Source organism: Malaclemys terrapin, chromosome 15 (genome assembly GCF_027887155.1).
Source record: "Malaclemys terrapin pileata isolate rMalTer1 chromosome 15, rMalTer1.hap1, whole genome shotgun sequence".
NCBI lineage: Eukaryota > Metazoa > Chordata > Testudines > Emydidae > Malaclemys > Malaclemys terrapin.
In genome coordinates, this window is record NC_071519.1 from 33,700,562 (window position 1) to 33,721,703 (window position 21,142).

Genomic DNA, 21,142 nt, shown 5'->3' on the forward strand with positions numbered 1-21,142 from the left:
CCGACACACCCTTCCTTCAGCCTGCACCATCCGGCTGGTGCATTACGTGGGCAAACTAGAGTGTTTGGTTATAAACACTGGGGACCCAGGAGTCTTGTCTGAGCCATCACCAGGACAGAGATACCGGGGAAAGCCTGTGCTTAGTGACCTGGGGGCAGCCACAATCACAGAACTCAGTTACAAACTCTCCAGACATAGGCTCTCCTCCTCTGAACACCCCTGGGTATCCTAGATGGCAGGACAGCCCATGGCATGGCCAGGAATGGGACAGCCAGCTGTGGTCCTGGGTCCAGAATGAACACATGCTGCTGCTTTCGGGCTGGCCAGTGCAACTCACCCAGCCTACGATCTCAGTTGGGGCCCTGCCAATTGCAGCACGGCTTGCATGCATAGTGGGGTAGGGACAGGTGTGAGCAGGAAGGCAGGTGGGGGCCTAGCGTGTACTCAGTGAGCAGGGCGACTGGCCTAGGGTGGGGCAGTGCCTGGGCTGACCTCCCCACTTCTCTTCCCAGGAAGGCAGGGAGACACACGCACTATGAGAGGGTGGGATAAATACAGCGCAGTAGGAACTACGCAAGGTGATCTAACTGGTGCAAAAGACACAAATTCTGTGGTAAGTTTCAAAATTTACAAGGACAGGGGCCCATTGGGCAGCCAGGAGCAGAGAAAATTAACCACTGAGTCTCAGGCATGAAATTCAATTCCAGGGGAAAGATACGGCTTTCATTGCACCCATGCTCCAGTGAAACGCCATGACATGGAAATACTGGCCGAGGCCAGCACGGGGCCAAGCCAGATTGAGCGCCCCCGCCCCAAAACAGAACACACCCCAGCATGGGAGAGGACAGCGCAAAGCCCGGGAGGGGTGAGTGGGGGGGTCCTGTCCATATGAGAAGACAATATGAAGCCTGGTGAGCGGGACTGGGGGGGTCTTGTCCTCAGAAGAGGACAGAGCAAAGCCCAGGGAAGGGGCGGTTCCTGTCCATGCCCGTCAGGTGGGGACACATACTAGTAAGGGGTCTGTACTTCTGGTCTGCCCAGCTGCTAACCCTGTGGGCCAGCATGCCAGTCCCTGCGGCTAACCTAGCTCCACCTCCTTCCCCTGGGCCTGCCTCCTTGTGGGCAGATGTTGCCGACAGGGGACACAGGGCCCTGCCCTTCAGACAGCTACTTTGCTCAGTAGCCATGGGGTGGCAAGGCAGTAACTCTTGGCTACGAACGACAATGCGCAGGTCCTCAACTGAGAGGTGCATTGGGGAAGCAAACATGATTTAACCCTCGCAACCCCGCTGTGGGATAGCTACGTATTATCCCTCTGCTACTGATCGGGCATGGAGATAAAAGTGACGTGCCCACGGTCACATAGCGAGTCCGTGCCAGAACCTAGGAGCCCGTCTTCCATTCTCCATCCGCCCCTCTGCTCACCACAAGCCCACACTGCACAGCCAGGGCACGGCCATCAACCAGTTAACACAGGAGTCCAAACCAACACAAACAAGGCCAACAAACATATGGTCGAGAACTAGGGATTCGAAGTTGATTGGTGCAAGGGGTGATTTGAATTCAAGCCGAGTGAAGTCCCTCCTGATTAGAGTAACTTGGGCAGGCAGGGACGCCTGGAGCTCCCCGCGACACCCGGCAATACAGACTGTGCTGTCTCCTGCAGTATCACTTGCATCTTCGTCACATCGCATCGGGCTGCTCACATACCGGCCTGTCACATCACATCACATCACAGCCTGGTGTCATGCTGCACGGCTTGCCAGGCTACGCAACTGGCAGCTGTACTTCACTTCCAGGTTTGGGGGGGGGGGGGGGGGAGGCGGAGTGGGGCGAGGCTGGAAGACAGGTGGGCAATTCGCTCGGCAGATGAGCTAACTTAGATGAAAGGCGGCTGCATCTGGTTCTGCACAGAGAGCTGCCACTAGAGTGATCCCTCTCTGCCCAGCCAGACCTGAGCCAAAGCCCCTGCACCTCTTCCAGAACGTCCTGAGGATGTACCAGGAATGCAGGGGGTGTCTGTGCCTTGTTCAAAGAGCTGACTCCCAATCTCATTAACCTCCACGCAATCGCCTCCAGCGCCCCGTCCCGTGTCACTCCGGGGGGAGTCAGGGGATAGCAGGGAAAGGGGAGGACAATTGCCAAAGTGTGCCAGAGGCCAGGGTCAGCTCTTCTGACATCTCAGGCCGGGGGCTCCAGTCCTGACCTGTCACTCCCCAAAAACCTCCTTAAGCCCTGGTTAAGCCTTAAGCCTTAACCTCCTTAAGCCCCCACATGCACGCACCTATGCCCAGGTACTTCAGTCCTGACCTCTAGCGCCTCCTCTTTTCCCGGCCCTGCCCCCCACACCCCACACATACATACAGCTCAGCCCCTGCAATTCCCCCCCGGACCTCCACACCCAGCCCTACCGACGCCCTACAGTCTCCAACACTTGCACCCCCTGCAATTCCCCTCCGGCCCTCCACACCCAGCCCTGGCGACACCCTTCAGACCCCAACACTCACACCCCCTGCAATTTCCCCCCAGCCCCCCACACCCAGCCCTACCGACACCCTTCAGTCCCCAACACTTGCACCCCCTGCAATTCCCCCCCGGGCCCCCACACCCAGCCCTACCAATGCCCTTCAGTCCCCAACACTTGCACCACCTGCAATTCTCTCCCGGCCCCCCACATCCAGCCCTGCCGACCCCCTTCAGACCCCAACACTCGCACCCCCTGCAATTCCCGCCCAGCCCCCCACACCCAGCCCTGCGAATGCCCTTCAGACCCCAACCCTCGCACCCCCTGCAATTTCCCCCTGGCCCCCCACACCCAGCCCTGCCGACACCCTTCAGACCCCAACTCTCGCACCCCCTGCAATTCCCCCCCAGAACCCACACCCAGCCCTACCAACACCCTTCAGACACCAACCCTCGCACCCCCTGCAATTTCCCCCTGGCCCCCCACACCCAGCCCTGCCGACACCCTTCAGACCCCAACACTCGCACCCCCTGCAATTCCCCCCCAGCCCTGCCGACGCCCTTCAGTCCCCAACCCTCGCACCCCCTGCAATTCCCCCCCAGCCCTGCCGATGCTCTTCAGACCCCAACCCTCGCACCCCCTGCAATTCCCCCCCCCCCGGGCCCCACACCGAGCCCTGCCGACACCCTTCAGTCCCCAACACTCGCACCCCCTGCAACTCCCCCCCCAGCCCCCACACCCAGCCCTACCGACGCCCTTCAGTCCCCAACTCTCGCACCCCCTGCAATTCCCCCCCAGCCCCCACACCCAGCCCTACCGACGCCCTTCAGTCCCCAACCCTCGCACCCCCTGCAATTCCCCCCCAGCCCCCACACCCAGCCCTGCCGACGCTCTTCAGTCCCCAACCCTCGCACCCCCTGCAATTCCAGCCCTGTGAAGAAACTGCCATGGTCGTTTCTGCTGAGTGGAAAAATGCTCAGGAAGGAGTGGGCTGGAATCACTCATGTGCTTGTGACCTTGGTGGCATTTGAACCGAGCCCGTGGAGGTAAATGGCCAGTGCATTAACTTGCTGTACTAACCAGAGCCTCTCCAAGAACTCTATAATATCCAGTTCCTAATTAATATATTGAGGGAGTTAAGTCCATTATACTGCTAAGAAAATGGAAGTCACTATAAATAACTGATCGGCCACCTTTTGAGGGCAAGAGCCATAAATTATGACATGGAGAAGAGCTCCTTCCAGCAGACAGGAGCCCAGCCCGGGTCCTGCCAGCTTGGCCAGGGCCCAGCGCCTGGGGTTTAGCTCTGCCCCACACCGATCCCAGTGGTTCCCATGTCAGGCTCTGGGACGGGGGCTGGGCAAGAGCTGCTGACTCAGCCCTGGGTCACGCCAGCCCCCATTGAGGGAAGTTAATGGGAGCCGGCTAGAGAAAACCTGCACCTAATGGGAATGGGAGCCAGCCGCCCGCCCCATGAGCCTGGGGTATATCCAAGGCTGTGAGGAAGGAAGCCAGGTGGGGGAGCGGAAGCAGAGGAATAACAGACTCCAGAACCCAAGCTGTAAAGGTTGGTGGGAGCACAACCCGTAAACGAAGGACACCAGTGGTTTCTGAACCCCAAGGTCAATCTTTGAATGACATTGTCAGCACAGCAGGGGCAGGAGCCAAGTGGGCCCAGCAGCACCCTGCTACAGGAGTCTGTCTGCAGAGTCACACAGGGAGCATTCAAACAGGGCCGAGCCAAGCCCCTTGGGCTGGCTTCGTCTGGCCAAGAGCGAACGCTCCTGGGGATGAACAGGAGGATAAAATGTTCCCATCTCCACCGTTTCCCCCACACACACACATCCAGGCTTTCACTCCTCCTCATTCTCTCTGTGCTGCCCCCATCTCCACACACGCACAGAAAACAAAGCAAACAAACAACCCCCACCCAGGTGATATAAAGGCCGTTGTCTGCTGACTGGAGGAAACACAGAGAGAACTGAGGCCAAGATTTCCCAAAGTGCCTAGTGACTCTGGGTGCTCAACTCATCACAATGCAGAGTCAACCTGCGGAACTCATTGCCAGGGGATGCTGTGAAGGCCAAAAGTATAACTAGATTTTAAAAGAAGAATTAGATAAGTTCATGGAGGATAGGTTCATCATGGCTATTAGCCAAGATAGTCAGGGATGCAACTCCATGCTCTGGGTGTCTCTAGAATCTGACTGCCAGAAGTTGGGACAGGACGACAGGGCAGGGCCGACGCTTCCACTAGGCAACTCTAGGCGGTCGCCTAGGGCAGCAGGATTTGGGGCGGGGTGGCATTTTGCTGTCTTCAGCGGAAATTCGGCGGCGGGGGGGGTCCTTCTGCTCCGGGTCTTTGGCGGAAATTTGGCGGCAGATCCTTCACTCGCTCCGGGACCTGCTGCCGAAGTGCCCCGAAGATGCAGAGCGGAAGGACCCCCGCCGCCGAATGCTCAGAGGAGAAGTGCTGCCCCCTAGGGTGGCAAAAACCCTGGTGCCGCTCCTGCGACAGGGGATGGATCACTTGATGATTCCCTGTTCTGTTCATTCCCTCTGACGCCCCTGGGATTGGCCACTGTTGAATGATAGGATGCTGGGCTAGACGGACCATTGGTCTGACCAAACATGGCCATTCTTAACTCAAGACACCAGAAAGGGTGGGCGCTCAGCCCTGTCTGAAAACCTAGCCCCTTTCAAGGCTCTCGTGCTGGGCTTCCCAGTCCTATTACAACCTCCTGGGCTGTCCTTTTACATGCATACACTTTACCGCTTTGGGAGTGTTCTGATATCATGGTGACAGTGGCCAGATAAGAAGATTAAAAGACACAGACTCACACACACAGATTCGTGGCTGAGTTTTGCTGGCTGCAGGTTCAGATCCAGAGACTTACCTGACACGGAGAGTCTAGCCCCATTGCTCTGGCGTGTCTCTCCACTGTACTTGTGCTTGGTGATACACCTGTAGGTGGACAAGGCATCTTCCTTCTGCACGTCCGATATGTACAAACCTCCATAAAAAGTAATAAAAAACCTATTTTCTGGAGACACAAGCAGAAGAGAGGGGAAAGTCTGGTTATTGCTCTGTGTTTGATCAAACTAAACATATTGCATCACAAGGCAGTAAGCAGCATCCCAGGGATGGGGTGAGCGGATGCCTGCTCTGCAGTGAAGCATGCACCTGTGAATCTTTCAGTGACGATACCATAAAACAAGGGAACTCCCAAGGAAGTTGCATCGAGTTACGGAAAGGAACAAGGCCAAAGCTGAATTCAGGGGACAAATTCGTCCTTCACTTGCCCTGCTGCACCTCGGGAGCCGCACAACTGCTAGCACAGGATGAGAGCCCGCTGTGGTCAATACAGCATCTGGACAGCCCAGACAAACCAAGGGTCCGACTCCTCCCTTAGCTCGGGGGCTGCAGTTTTAAACAGGTATCTAAAATCTGGCTAGAAAAGGAGAGAGCTGCAGCGTATGTTCATATCAGAGGCGCATACAAATGGAAAGCCGGATGTGCAGATACCATTCTGCATGGGAATGAGTCTGCCCGAGAATGCAAACCTGGGGTCGGGGCTCCCCAATACCTGGACCATGACATTCCATAGGACGCCCATTTTAGAACTTACTTGTTGGTCACAATATACCCCTCACCTGACTGAACGTGCTCCCAATAGAAAAGCTCCACAAGAGTAAGCCGTGGTGCCGGCTGGTTGCCGAAACGCACTGGACAGACACAATTTAAAGCTGCACTCTCAGCTCTGGCACTGGCCTCACTTCTGAGTCTAATCATGCTCCATTTTACTACGGGCAAACTAGTACATCTCTGCAGTATCCTACACAGGCCCCAATTACCGTGCAGAAAGGGAGCAGAGATCCTGGGCCAGGGAGGAGCGGGAGAGGCAGTTAAAGAAGCCAGGGCCAGGTGAGAGGCAAGCTTGCAACCCCAAGCTCAGACCGCGCGGCGGAGTCTCAGCATGCCCTGCTGCAACGTGGCAATTAAAAGGGAATCCATCCTGCCGAGTCAATAATTAGCAGAACTTACTTAGACGCTTGCGAAAACAAATAAGACCTTAAGTTGATACTTGAGCCCCAGGGGGAAGATTCCAGAGGACAGCAGGTAACAAGCAACACAAACCAAGCCAGCTGGAACGGTGAGAGAGTCTACAAGGAGAGTTTGGCACTGAAGCACAAAAGTAAGGCCTCTCTGTCCATGCCTCAGGCTAGGGAGCAGGCAAATAAGGAGGCATTAGCCCACTTCTTAACCTGGTCCCCACTTTAGTATGTATTAATATTCATGGTGATTTATAATGAGCAAACGCCCGTGTTGTGAAAGACCTTAGCAGCAGCATGAAAAGGAGGGCAAGCAAATGGCTTTGGAAAGAGGCTAAAGTTGGCTTTCCCCATTGGAAAGCACACTGCATCCTGCTCTAACAGCGCTCACAATTCCTAACGGTTCGATAGAGCCTTTCACCCCCAAAGGGCACAAAAAGATTGGGCCCACCACTGCAGTGCAGCCACCTCTGGAGCAGGACATGGCAGCTGTTCGCTAGCAGCACAGTGCTGCCACATAGCACCACTGCACAAGCCTGGAGAATGTCGGTAGAACGTCGTTTCCTGAGTCCGATTTTGGCCGTGGAAATGAGCAGTGCCAATGATCACAGATGGGTGGAACCCCCGTTTTCTCTCTCATCTGAAAGATGGCTCATCCATCAGCACAGCACCCCCTAGCCACAGACCTGGGAACAGGTCCGATACCCACTGAACCGCCAGCACCTAGGATGGGGCCCGGCTTGAAAATCAGCTTCCACCGTTTGGAAGTAGCCTGGACAGTTCTGTACTAAGGCAAAGGAAAGAGCATCTTTTATGCCCTAACTACGGAAGCAGAGATCTTCTGAAGTGAGGGAGCCAGAAGTCTGAAACCGGTCTGGCACAAAGGCTCACAACCCACTCCCTGATCCTTCCCGATACCCCCCCACCCCCTCCACCCAGCAGCTCTCACAGGCACGTCCAAGGACCGCCCTCCCTCAGAGGAGGCACGTAGCATATCAGCAGCAAACCACGTCACAAGGCAGAACAATGGTCAGCCCCAACTCCAGCCGGCACATTTCCATCTCAGCATAAGAACGGCCACAGTGGGTCAGAGCAAAGGTCCATCTAGCCCAGTATCCTGTCTTCCGACAGTGGACAGTGCCCCAGAGCTAATGAACAGAACAGGGAATCAAGTGATCCATCCCCTGTCGCTCATTCCCAGCTTCTGGCAAACAGAGGCTAGGGACACCATCCCTGCCCATCCTGGCTAATAGCCATTGATGGACCCGTCCTCCATGAATTTATCTAGTTCTATATCAGCAGATATTCATTTATCCTACTCTAATTGCAGTAAGAGCAAGTTCTGTGTCAGGGATTCTTAACAGAGAGAAAAATAGTGACTTCAATAAACAATTAACATTCATCTAACTTAACAGAATGCCTAAATAAACACAGAGACTGGAAAGCCACATGCAACAATGTCTTTAAGGTCCAGTAACTCAATGTCCGGCCCTGGAGCCAAAAGGAGACCTGACAAGTAATCAAAATGATAAATCAATGAGTTGTTTGCACACTCTGGTTTGCAAAACCTGGAAGGGAAGGGGAGGGGAAGGGAGAGAAAAGAGATATTTCTATCTCCGTGTTTACAAGGAGGGGCTAGATGCTCATTAGCCAAAATCTGCATGTGTTGTTTTGTCTCTGTGTTATGACATGGCAAAGTCAATGCCGCAGCACACACATAATTGCAGAACAGTCGTAGCTCTGAGCTGTCAATCTGAAGTATCAAGGGATTAATACAAAGGTCCAAAAAAAGAAAAAAAGAAAGAAAAGCCCCACAGGTGCAATTGCAATAAAATGCAAATAGATCATTAATGTTTCATCTCTCAGCAAACCAGTAAGCACAGAATATTGGCTGTACTGGAATTTTAAGCAAGGGGGGAGGCAGTTTCTATGGCAACGAGCAGCCGCTGCATCTTGCCAACTGCTGCTCCACAACCCTGACTGTCCTCATTCCTCCCCCCACTATTTTTTGTGCATATTTAATTGTGGTAACATTTCCAGAACGCCGTGTTACTCCTCCGGAAACAAAGGCTTCCAAAGCCGGAGTGCTGCGCAGTGCGAGAGAGGGAGCGCAGACAGCAGCAGTAGGATGTTCAAACCTCTGGAGGGACCTTCCGCAACATCAGTTCTGCATGTTTGATGAGAATCAAATTATGGCCTGCTGTGGGGGAAATGGATGAGGAACCCGCTGAGCCCACACAATGGAGAGCGAAGAAAAACCCAGGGGGACCCAAGGAGGGGGGGGGAAATTATCCCCCACCACAAAATGAATACAAATAAAGCCCTGACACCTATTTCCACTTGGCCTCCCTGCCACCAGGCCTGAAAATAGCCTCCATGAGGTTATAAGAACCCTCCCTGCCCGCCATGCAAAGGGGCTGGCTCCCCCGGGTGGGGGAGCAAGCCAGAAAGCCAGCCACAGGAGTGCAGAGTGCTAGAGGTGAGGTGGACAGGGAGCAAAGCCGGGTGGGAGTGCTGTGAGGGCAAATGGACATAAGTCATGTGCTGGGCCAGAAAATACAAATATGGCTCCACCTCAAGCCATTGGACTCCGACGGGGAAGCTTGGCTCGGACAAGGGACGGCAGCTCTGCGAGCTGAACAGGCTGCTGGTGCTCTCCATACATGGAACAAGCCAAAGAACCAGCAAGGAGAGCTGGGATGTGCACCTCTCCAGCCGACGAGATCCTGGTCCCAAGCGAGCGGGGTAGCTTCAATGGAAGCCCAGAGGCACCCCAGCAAGGTAAATACAAAAAGCACTGCCGGCTCTCTCTGAGCACTCACCAGCCCTGACTCAACTCCCCAATCTCTGGGTGCCAGGTAAAACCCCGAGCAAACTCGCGGGGCTGCTGGGAATGTTTTCCTGAGCTACTCCAAACGCCTGGTCAGGGGGCACGTTCCCCGGACACCAACGGGATCAGCATTGGCGGAATGGTCTGGGGAGCTAGGCAGAGCAGGCAAACAGATCTCCTATTTACCCCAGCCTGCTGCCTGGAGTCACTCTGTGACTATGGCATCGCGCCTGGCGGCCTGTTGCCAGGGAGCTGCCACTGAGCTCAATACAAGAGCTCAACACCCAAAAATCAGACCATTCAGAACAAAGGGCCCATGGACTATTAGCGCCATGTTGAAGCTTCTCAGGTGCTTAAGAAAGGCAAAATGGCCAGCATTCTCCATAGACCCGACTGCAAGGAGCACAGCGAGTCCGTCACTCCTCTCAGTCTGCGTGGGAGTCACTCAGATTTGCACAGAAACATTCTGCAAGAGACACACACACACACACACACACCCCTGGGACTCCCAAATAAGCCGGCCCTCTCTGCGGAACAGGAACGCCTGGACCGGGGCACCCTGTCCATACCTGGAACTCTGCTAGTCACTAGCATGTGCCACATTGCCAACCCAAGGGCTGAAGTACCATGAGTCATGACCCCCAAACCATGAGATTTTAAAAAATAAACGTGTTCTTTTTCTTTCCCATCTATCCTCTGAGCTGTCAGGGGTCACCTTTTCAAGCTTTTCCTTGCAACCATGAGGACTGGAAACTTATTTTTCTCAGTGCAAGCTGAGATTCTCCCATATTCACGTGACTCCAGAAGCTGGGGCTCTAAGAAAAAAACCCACCAAATATTGTGCGACTCACTATCCAGTGACAATAACTGGCAACACAGCATGACCCTGTGGCTCTGCCTGCGTCTACAAGTCGAGTTCTGTATAAACTGATTTATGTACAAGCTGTTCTGAAGTTTGTAGGGATTCCATGACTGGGGTATCAGGGAGGGGAGAGCTTCATCTCTGAAAGTACACAGTATCCTGCAAGCCATCCTTCCGCTGGGCACTCCCCAGGAATGGGGAGCATGGGGTCTATGGATGTTCCATCATTTATCTTCACAGCAACAGGAGTGCTTAGATGTTAAAACCTTCTGGGCATGCAGTGTATTGGTCCATTTTAATATTGTTCAAAGGTTGAACCTCTTGAGTGAAGACAAAAGCCCTCTGCGCTGGAAGTAATGAGCACCTCGCTCATTGCAATATACAGTTTAAAAGACACCGTGACATTGAATTTAGGGTCTACACAACCTGATGGCATCTCTTCAATTTTTAAAAAAGGGACAAATAACTTTGTCTAAGAGAATTACACTGGTTGGAGGGAAAGACGTGGGCGATAACTGATGTGAACCATTCCAACTGAGACCTCCCCAAAGTGACTTATTGCCAGCTCCTCTCGCGAGATTAACGTCGATGGTTGTGGAATAAAGTCAAATCTTTCTGCCTGCCAGGAGGTGGGAAAGGTTTACGGGAAGCAGAGGATTAAGTGTATCTGTGGCCAGACTGAAACTGCACTGTTTTAACAGCTCTCAGAGCTGGACACGACTAGCAGCCTCTGCAAATAACCTTCCAAAAATCCCACTACCAAGGAATGGTGCGGGGAGGAGAAGTGAGCTGGAGAGGATGGAGGAGAAGGGGACTCTGGCATCTCTTACTCCTCCATCCTTCCTCTCTTGTGTTCCCACATCACAGAAGGTGGATCCAATGCACCACACTCCCCACAGGACACGAGAGTAGAAAACAGGGACACAGCAACTCAAGCAAGGTCTAAAGAGCCAAATCTGGGGAAGGAGGCAGCAGCCACTTCAGACTTGCCTTGACCAAGTCCCTTGCCTACTCTGTGCCTTAGGTTTCTCCTCTGTCCAAAGGAGCCTGCTTCACCCTCTGCGGGATGCTGCAGGGAGGTAGCTGATGTTTGCCAGGTGCTGCAGTGAAGGGCTACTCGTTATTTCACACCCATCTGATAACTGCCTTCAGCTCCCTGCCTGGCTTATATGGGTTTGGCCATTAGACTTACTAGGGGGTCACCAAATGAAATTAATAGGCAGCAGGTTTAAAACAAATAAAAGGAAGTTCTTCTTCACGCAGCGCACAGTCAACTTGTGGAACTCCTTGCCTGAGGAGGTTGTGAAGGCTAGGACTATAACAGCATTTAAAAGAGAACTGGATAAATTTGTGGAGGTTAAGTCCATTAATGGCTATTAGCCAGGTCGAGTAAGGAATGGTGTCCCTAGCCTCTGTTTGTCAGAGGGTGGAGATGGATGGCAGGAGAGAGATCACTTCATCATTGCCTGTTGATCCACTCCCTCTGGGGCACCTGGCATTGGCCACTGTCGGTAGACAGGATACTGGGCTAGATGGACCTTTGGTCTGACCCGGTACGGCCTTTCTTATGTTCTCATGGTGCCGTGGCCAGCCAGTGCTGGATGGGGGGAGCATGGCTACAGTCTGGCTGGGCATTGGGTGAGGCCTTGTCTTGGGATCAGATTGTCTAGACAGAGATGGGTGCATCTTGGCGAGCAGGCAAGTGGATCACAGAAAAGTCTCCATGCATGGCCATGTTTTGGCAGGCTATTAGGAAGGTATCTCAACCCCCAAAAGCACATACAAGCTGGGGCATTGCCCAAGCCCATTTCCAGACCCAGAAGCATGTAGTGGCCAAGAAACCACAGTATCCGTCCGAGGGGCCTTCCAATTTCAAGTGAAAAATTACGATCAATACAGGTTACCAGTTCCTGCTCTATCCAATATAGATTTATAAAAACAATGGGGTCAGGGCTGCAGGAGAGAGCACATTGTATAGTTCATAAGACTAATGAGAGAACTTTCCCTTGATACTCTGAGGCCAATATTTCCTTACGCATTCTATTTTAACTGCTGGGGAATCAATAGGTGCCAGCGTTTATGAATTAGCTGTAGTTTGAGCATATGCATCCCACGGCATCCTGGGCAGTCAGTGATTGTTGGGAGCTATTTTCGGCCATGGTTAAAGTAACGAATATATCCCTGGGGCAAAGACAGGGAGGGAGGCAGGGAAGCCCCGAAGATGAAGGTTGTGATTTTCAGTGTACCTCTGCGTTCCTATCCTGCCTTTCAATGTAGATGTCATCTGGAGAGGGACAGGGAGTCTGTGTCCTCCAGCTCAGCAGTAATGGAAAATCTCTGCCACCTGGCATCCAAGCACAGGTGTTATTTTCTAGGCCTGCTGCCCGGACCGTGTTACCCCCATTTCAGTCGATCAACACCCCTTCAGCTACCTCCCTCGAGATCCTACACAGCCCACAGGCCAAGGAGCTGTCCCCGCCAAGTCAGCAACTGGGACTCTGCACAATGGGCCTGCCTCTCAGCACAGCCACTGTAATTAGGCGGCCGACCTGCCAGACAGCAGCTTTGCACACACCTAACTAGAGCTAGGCTAGATTAGACATAGATTAAGGATCCCTCCATCCATCCCATGGATGTTAAATAGAAGCCATCAATTAATCCAAAGGTAATAAGCACTGTGAGATAGCCCACAGATGTATTTACATGTTTCCCTGCATACATAGTCCCGGGGGGGTGTAAGGCAGTGGCCGGTTTCCTACCCCTTTCAAAGGCGACATATTTCTCCTGCGTGGCTGTACAAGGCTGAGTAGCACAGAGCAGCCAAACGCCCACACAGAACAGGTCCACCTTCACGTTTCATGGGCAGCTGCGAAATAACTGGGTCCAGCTCAGTAAATGGGTCACCCTTTGTACCCAAGACCTCCCTGTCCTCCTCCTCCTCCTCTATCCGGGAAGAGCAAGGCTTAGCTCGAAAGAGAATAACATGTCCTAGAAACGTCGTCTTGCCTCCACAATGGCTTTGGGAGTCCGAGGTCCAGGTGCATCTCTCAGTCCTGCCCGAAGGGGTGGTACTGCCTGGGAGGGTAGTTGAGTCTGCGGGGTCCCAGGGTACACAGTGTGTATACTATAGAGCCACGAGACAGACACCGGGAAAGGGAGCTACCCTCTCAGAGCAGGGGATGGCCAGCCCAGAGCAGGGAAGAGGCATATTGACGGCATGTAGTGGGGGACGTTTGCACAGCCAGTGCCCTTGCTGCTCCCTCTTGCAATGGGGAGAAGAGGATCTCCAGTGGTGACTTTCACCAGCACTCAACTTACATGTGCACATTTAAACCCTTACCTAACTTGTACTGAGCGAGAGAACTTCCTCCAGGCGAAAGGGGAGGCTACGCCTGGAGACCAGGGTTGTATGATTGCCAACGTATGTCTGGGGCCCGTCTCGGCCAGTCCAGTTCTCTGCTCTCTGCTCCACCAGGCAGTTTCTGCCCGCACAACCTACGGCCTCAATTAAGAATTCCACTGCGGTTCCCTAGGAATTGTTCTTTTATGTGCTCACATTTTAACTTTAGTCTCAAAGGGACCATTCCAGGAAGTGATTTTAAACAATAAAAAGAGGCCGCAACATCTGAATGACCCACTTTTGCTGTGAAGAGCCTGGGCTGGGATTTGAATACCTTGTGCATACTAAGCAGTCAGAATACACACAGGCAGCAGGTAGGGTCTCGGGTGATGGGGTACCTTACAGAGCCAGGCATTGGCCTCCCTGTGCAACGCCCGAGAGACGCCCGCGCAGGGAGGCTTGCTTACAGCGCTGTCTCACACAGCTGAGCAGCAAGGCAATCTAGACCTCACTGAAGACCTAAATAGAATCCCTTGCCACGCACGTGCCGAGCCACTGACCTCCCAGTGACTGAGCACGGAGGCAGACAAGCTCCAGAAATTAACCCACCCCCAACACCACGCCTGATCCAGCTGCTGTGCTGGGTGGGATTCCCGTGTTCTCCACCCCTGGACAGAAGGTGGGGAGGGTGCTGACATCTCACAGGGCTGGGGGCATTTGGAAAAACTGGTCCTCTCTGAACCAGCTGCAGCATGTGACACTGAATAGATGCTGAGCCAGAGAGAGGAAAAAAATAAAACAGGAGGGATGAAAATTGGGGAGTCATGAACGGCTTTTCTCTTTCTGTCCTTGATCTCTTTTATAGGCACATCTCTATCTTCCCCTGTTACAGGATTAACACCCATCTCTCATTCTCCTAGTGCAACAAGATTTTATTTCTAATTATGCTGTAATAAAACTGGGAGCACTCCCAGGGTTTCCTCCAAATGACTTGTAGACACTCTGCAAGATTGGATCCCACTCGGCTTCATTGTAATAGCATCTCCCTGACATTCATTAGACATGCATGAAGGGGACGTTTTAAGAATGGAATTGCATTTAAATGGATTTTCTGAGCGAGGAGAATGACACCAAAGAAGAGAAAAAGGCAGGGAGGAGGTTTTGAAAACAGGATGCAACTGTTCCGGGGAGTGGAAATAGAACTGCCCGATTCCAAGCCCTTTCCTGAACATGCTGCATGGTACCAACCACGATGCCCCTGTCATTCGGTGGCACCCGCTGGAGGCCCACCTATGCCCGAAGCATTACAACAGAAATGACTACCCCTCTGAAACAGAAATGCAGATTTATAAAATCGCTAGCAGGCCAGCCATAGGAGCTGTGCTGCCCAGACACTGCTGGCCGTGTGATTGCCCCACGACAGTCTCACATAGTGGGCACGCAGTGGGATGCATGCACTACTGGGGGGGAGGGTGGTCAGCTCAGGTCACGGCAGAACAAGAGAAGCTGCTGAGGGAAAAAACGAAGTAGGTGCCAGCTCCTCCCAGCTAAGGCCGGACAGTTCCCTGCAGCACATCCTCTAGTGCTTTGTGCTGCTTAACTCTGCAATGTCCTAGCTGATGGGCCTTGCCCCTCTCCCCTTGGAAGACTAGTCCACAGCCAAATAAGACTCACTGTCCAGATATTCAGCCTTAATTTGCCCTTCTTTAATTTTTCCATAGAGTGTAAAGCCATGAGGGCATGCACTGCCCAGGCCCTGGTTGAACGACAGCACACCTTTTTGAAAAACATCCAATCATGATTTAAAAATTGCCAGTAAGGGAGAATCCTCCATGATCCTGGGTCAGTTGTTCCAATGACTAATTACTCACGCTGAAAAGTGTCCACCTTATTTCCAGTCTGAACTGGCCTAGTTTCCACTTCCAACCATTGGATCTTCGGTCTAGCAGAACAGGTGTAACAAGAGCCCATTATTAAATATATGTGCCGCACGCAGGTACTTACAGAGTGTGTTCAAATCACTCCTTAACCTTCTCTTTGTTAAACTGAACAGATTGCGCTCCTTGAGTCTGTCACTAGAGAGCATATTTCCTAATCCTTTAATCATTGTCGTGGTTCTTCTCTGAACCCCTCCAATCATCAACATCCTGCTTGAATTGAGGACACCAGAACGGGACACACATTCCCGTAGCAGCCAGTCCCAAATACAGAGTTTATATTACCTCCCGACTTGATATTATCTTTTTTATGCATCCCAGGATCGCATTAGCCCTTTTGGCCACAGCATCACACTGGGAGCTCATGTTCAGCTGATTATCCATCATGACCCCCAAGTCACTGCCTCCCAGGATAGAGTCCCCCATCCTGTAAGTATGGCCTGCAGTCTTTGTTCGTGGATGTATATATACATTTATGGATAAATCCATGGAGGTTAAGTCCATTAATGCCTATTAGCCAGGACGGATAAGGAATGGTGTCCCTAGCCTCTGTCTGTCAGAGGGTGGAGATGGATGTCAGGAGAGAGATCACTTGATCATTGCCTGTTAGGTTCACTCCCTCTGGGGCACCTGGCATTGGCCACTGTTGGAAGACAGGATACTGGGCTAGATGGACCTTTGGTCTGACCCAGTACGGCCGTTCTTATGTTCTTATTTACATATAGCTGAACTAAAAGGCATACTGTTTCCTTGTGCCCAATTACCAAGTGATTCAGATTGCTCTAAATCAGTGACTTGTCCTCTTCATTATTTACCACTCCCCAATTTTTGTGCCATCTGCAAACCTTATCAATGATGACTTTATGTTTTCTTCCAGGTCATTGATAAAAACATTAAAAAGCCTAGGGCCAAGAACTGATCCCTGCAGGACCCATCTAGAAACACACCCATTCGATGATGATTCCCTGTTTGCAGTTACATTTTGAGACCTATCGATGAGCCGGTTTTTAAACGGTTTAATGGGTGCCATGTTCCTTTTGTATTGTTTTACCCCGGGACTCCGGGTTAGACTCCTGTGCACCCCCCTACCTGCTATTTCTATTGCTACAGCTCCCAAAGTGTAGTCCAGGTACTGTACAAAAGCAGGAAGTCTCTGCCCCAAAGCGCTTCCAAACAATAATTCCCCTCTATCCTCGTTTACACCCATGGAGCTGCTCTGACACCTCGTTTGCTATCTAGGAACCAGACCACACAGGCTTAGCTCTTCTAATCTTGCTAGGCTTCTAAAGGCAGGGCCATGTGCGTTTTAATGTGAGAACAGCCAGCCACTGTAGCTGAGCGTTAGAACTCGAGTTAGACTGTGTAGGACGATGCCACGCCCTGCTCAAGGCTGGGTCTGCACTGCTCTGGTTTGAATGTCAGCTATTCAGTAAATCCTCCCTTTCTTTTTACACCTTCCACCTGCTTTTGGCCTGTCATCTCCCAGGGTTAAAGAGCTCTCCTTGGACTGACGCTCCTCAACTATTATTGCCAAAGGCCCTTTTATTCCTTGTGCTTTGCAGCACTCCTTCTCCCTGCAAGCTCCCACTAATTAGCTGCCTTCCAGCCAGCCCCAGACTCACAGGAACTCTTCCTCCCATGAAATGGCTCTGGGTAGTGAAAGGTTGAGCTCATTCACAAGACGGATGCTATTTCACACACCTCTCACCTGGAGAGAGAGAGAGACTTCCTGCCTCTCGCATGATTGATCCCCAAAGCCGTCTCTAAATCCACCTAATATTATCTCAGGTTTCACCTCATCTGATGCGCGTGAGGTTTAACACATCTACCTCTGCCCTTTAATAGATGGCAATAATTACTCATCATTTGCAAATGCTCTGTTCTTCCTTAATGTCCCTATCACAGGAAGTCTCTCCTTCTAGCATCCAGAGCCCACTGTATAGGGCCCGGCATTAGCATGCGCACACACCCCTCCCTCTCAAAGAACTCTGTGGTTAGGCCATGCCCACCTCTGTACATTGGCAGGGTCTTACTGCCCGATACTATCGCCCCCCCAGGCCCTACACAGGCTACCAAGAACCAGAGAATACAGATTTATTTTGTGGCTGCTAATCCCCTGACAAATCCCATTCCATGCATTTCAGAGCTGCAATTCAGCAATGGGTGCTTTTCCAGTGAATTGGCTCTTCGGGTTTAAAAAAGAACAGCGGGATCCCAGTCTATCATTAAAAACGCCACATTTCCCCTAGCCTCCAGGTTTGGCTTCGGTTTTGATCATTGTATTTAAGCCTGGGAGAGCCAACAGAGCTGCAATGTCTTCTCCTCTACCAACAACTGTAAAAAACGAGTTAAAGAACCGTCCTGTGCCAGCTGCCATCTGCCACATCTCAGCTCCTGCACCAAACACAGCTCTGCACCCTGCATTCAAATAAAGCAAGCGGAGGAACCACAACAGGGGCTCTTAGTCCAAACCAATATCCCCTTTTTTGCAAAGCAATTATTGCCAGTCTATTTAAGCCTCAGCTGCAGGTGGCGCACTCCCTCTCGTGTCATGCCCGAGACATTTGGAAATGTTTTCCGTCTGAAAGCTCACATTGGGTGTCCAGTTTTTGCAGGTCAGAACAGATGTTAGTCAGCACAGGAACAGGGGGTTTACCAGACTGGATCAGACCCATGGTCCATCTGACTTGGTCTCCTGTCTCCATCCGTGCCCAGCACCAGCTGCTACAGAGTAAGGTGGAAGAAACCCCAGAAAGGGCAATTATGGAATAATCCTCCCCCAGAGCAAAGTTGCTTTCTAACCCCTGTCAGCCAGTGGTTGGCTTAGGTCCTGAAGCATAAAAGTTATAGCCCTAGTACATTTCTATCTTATCTTATGCAACTGGGGGATCTGCTTAGCCATATAAATGTCTAATATATTTATACATAAATATTATATATGTTTCTTTCATTTATGTTTGAATCCTGCTGAGCTTGATGCTATGCTGTGGCTAGGAGTTCCACCAACTACTTCTGCATCGTTTTAAAGATGTATTTCCACTGACTTGCTGGAAACGTTCGGCTTTTCAGCTTCATCGCAGGGTTGCTAGCGATTGGGAAACTGGGCAGTTTTTACAAACAAGAGTCCTGCAAATATTTGTTCAGGTTTTAAAACAAATTGGCCATGCCTCTCTGTTGACCCTTTCAGCATTCACCTTCCACGAGAAGACCGGCAAACAAGTTTTGCAGCAGGAACATCCCTGAAAGAAGCAATTTTTTCATGCAGAGCTTGGAAAATATTTGTTGAAAGAAATACTGACTTTGTAAAATCAACTATCCCTGTCCCAAGAGTTCTGGAAAGTGAGGCATTACTATGCAGCTTATGTGCCCTGTCAAAACTCAACACCAACCAACCAAATGACTCGGTTCGTATACCAAATCGCCACCAGCAGTGGCTTGGGCACAAGCCACATTTCAAGAATTAGTCACCAAAAGTATGACAAATAATTGCAAATAAACTAGAAGAAATGAATCTGTTCATGGACACTCAATGAATATAAAGAAGAAAAAATAATTGAATAAATTATTCACTTTTAAAAGGACATTGTCAGGTTAATCATCATTTTGAAAAAAAAAACAAAAAAAAAAACACAAATTTCCTGTGCTAAATTACAAATAATCCTGTAAATGTTTACAGCCAAAAGGATATTCAGTATCCTCATCTCTTCCCCATGAATGCAGTTTGTTTACTTTTTGCCCCTCTCAGAAATACACCAGAATACACCCTTTTGTGCATGATAAGCTGGAGGTTTTAATGCAGTAGCAAAATGCTGCATTGTGAGTGCTGCAAACATGGCATGTTTACATCGTTAAGCAAATAATTTTGCATGGATTTTTTTTATTACATCAAACACATTGCTATTGGTCTTATGCTTTTTAAAAGCTTTGCTTTCTCAAAATCTACATTTTGATCTAAATTCAACCCAAAAGCCCCCCTTAAAATGATCTTTGAGGAAATTCCTTAGGCAAATTTTTTCCCCAGATTTCTTTATGTATAGCTCCCAGTTGTGGGTGAACATGACCTAAAACTGGACCCCCTTTACAGATATGTGTGCATGATTTAATAAAACTGGTATTAACAGAGACCTCTTTTTAATAACTTCCTTGCGGGTCATGTATGCTGTTGGTTATAAAGAATTATTAAATTAAGGGTAATTATTTATCATAGGGCCAATTTCTGCTCTCATTGTCACTGGGGTAAATCCAGAGTTACGCTACAGAAATCAATGGGTTTACAGTGGTAAATGACAGCAAAATTTGGTCCATGAGATTTTAATGCATCTGCCTATGCAGCTGTCTATAAAAGAGCCTTCTAATACAAGGCAGAGTATTTTTGAGTCGTTTTATTTATATGCAGAAGTTACTTTGGGAAAGACGTCACCTCCTCGCCTCCCCACCACCCAGCCCAGCTGCCTCCTCCACGCCTGGGTGACAGACTTGTCCCCTGCATCTCACAGGGGATAGGGTTGCAGTGTAGGAGGCAGCTCATGGACTGAGGGGTGCTGCAGATTTCCTGAGACAAGGCTTCTCAGGAAAGAGTTAATGGGGGTTTCATGTAAATTAGCCATAACGACAGCATGGCACCTGCAGCTGCAGAGTGCACCGTTCTGGCAGATCAGCATTCACACTATCACAGAACGAGCAGGAATTAATCTCCCCGAGGTGGTCCACAGACGCCTAATACCAGCAGAAAATTACAGAACAGGATGAGGAACATTACAAAATGAATAGGAGGGGACTAGAGATTTCCATGGCTAATCCTGTTAAGGAGACAATTTCTTATCAAACTCATTATGTGCCAGAGAGGAGGGGGAGCAGGGAGGAAAGCCAGTTGGGGGGCAGGAGAGGGAAGAAAGATGATGCTTTCCTGCCTGTGAATTATAAATGGTAAGTGACGGACGTGGAATTTTTGTGAGCTCCAGTAACAGAGTCTGCCCCGCAGGCTACAGCCACGGGGCTGCGCAGGCTGGCAGGGACGGACACCGCCATTGGAGTCACACGCCTCGTTTCTCATGTGCAAACCTCAGGACATCAGACGGGGAAGCACTTTCTCCCCCGACAGTCTCCAGAAGGTGCATGGGGCCTTGGGGAGCAGGGGACCCAGCTTAGGGTTGCCAGTCCTCCGGGACTGTCATGGGATGAAACCTCCATGATTACATCCAACCAAACCTGGCCATCCTAGCCCGGCTTCAGGCCAAGGAGGGGCCCAGCTACAGGCCAGTGGGGACCAGGGGATCCAGTTCCAGGGACTGGAGCCTATCTCTGACCCAAGCAGCAACCCAGTTCTACTCCAACAGGAACTCAGGGAGCCAGCTCAGGGTCAGGGGGGACCAGGGAACCCAGGTCATGGTCAATGGGGCATCAGAGGACCCACGCAGGCCAAGAGGGACAAGAGGACCCAGATATGGACCAATGGGAGTGGGGGAGCCAGGTCCAAGCCAATCAGGCACCCACCTCTGGGCCCATGGACGACATTTTCAGAAGCACCTACAGAAATCGGGCCCCAAGGCAAGTGTTCCCGTTTTCCAAGTGGCATCGGGGCCTTGGCTAATGGAAGCCAATGGACTCCGGCTCCCCGGTGCCTAAAGTGACTCCTGAGAACGGCCTTCAGGCTCTTG

The 21,142-nt window shown here is 51.2% G+C and overlaps 1 protein-coding gene across 1 annotated transcript in view; it reads right to left on the reverse strand.

Annotated features, from left to right (window-relative positions):
• DSCAML1 (DS cell adhesion molecule like 1) overlaps positions 1-21,142 on the reverse strand; it is a 273,736-nt gene that overhangs the window by 103,172 nt on the left and 149,422 nt on the right. The window contains exon 4 of the mRNA XM_054049478.1: positions 5,361-5,507. Within this exon, the coding sequence (XP_053905453.1) occupies positions 5,361-5,507 (147 nt within the window). The remainder of the gene's footprint in view (positions 1-5,360; positions 5,508-21,142) is intronic.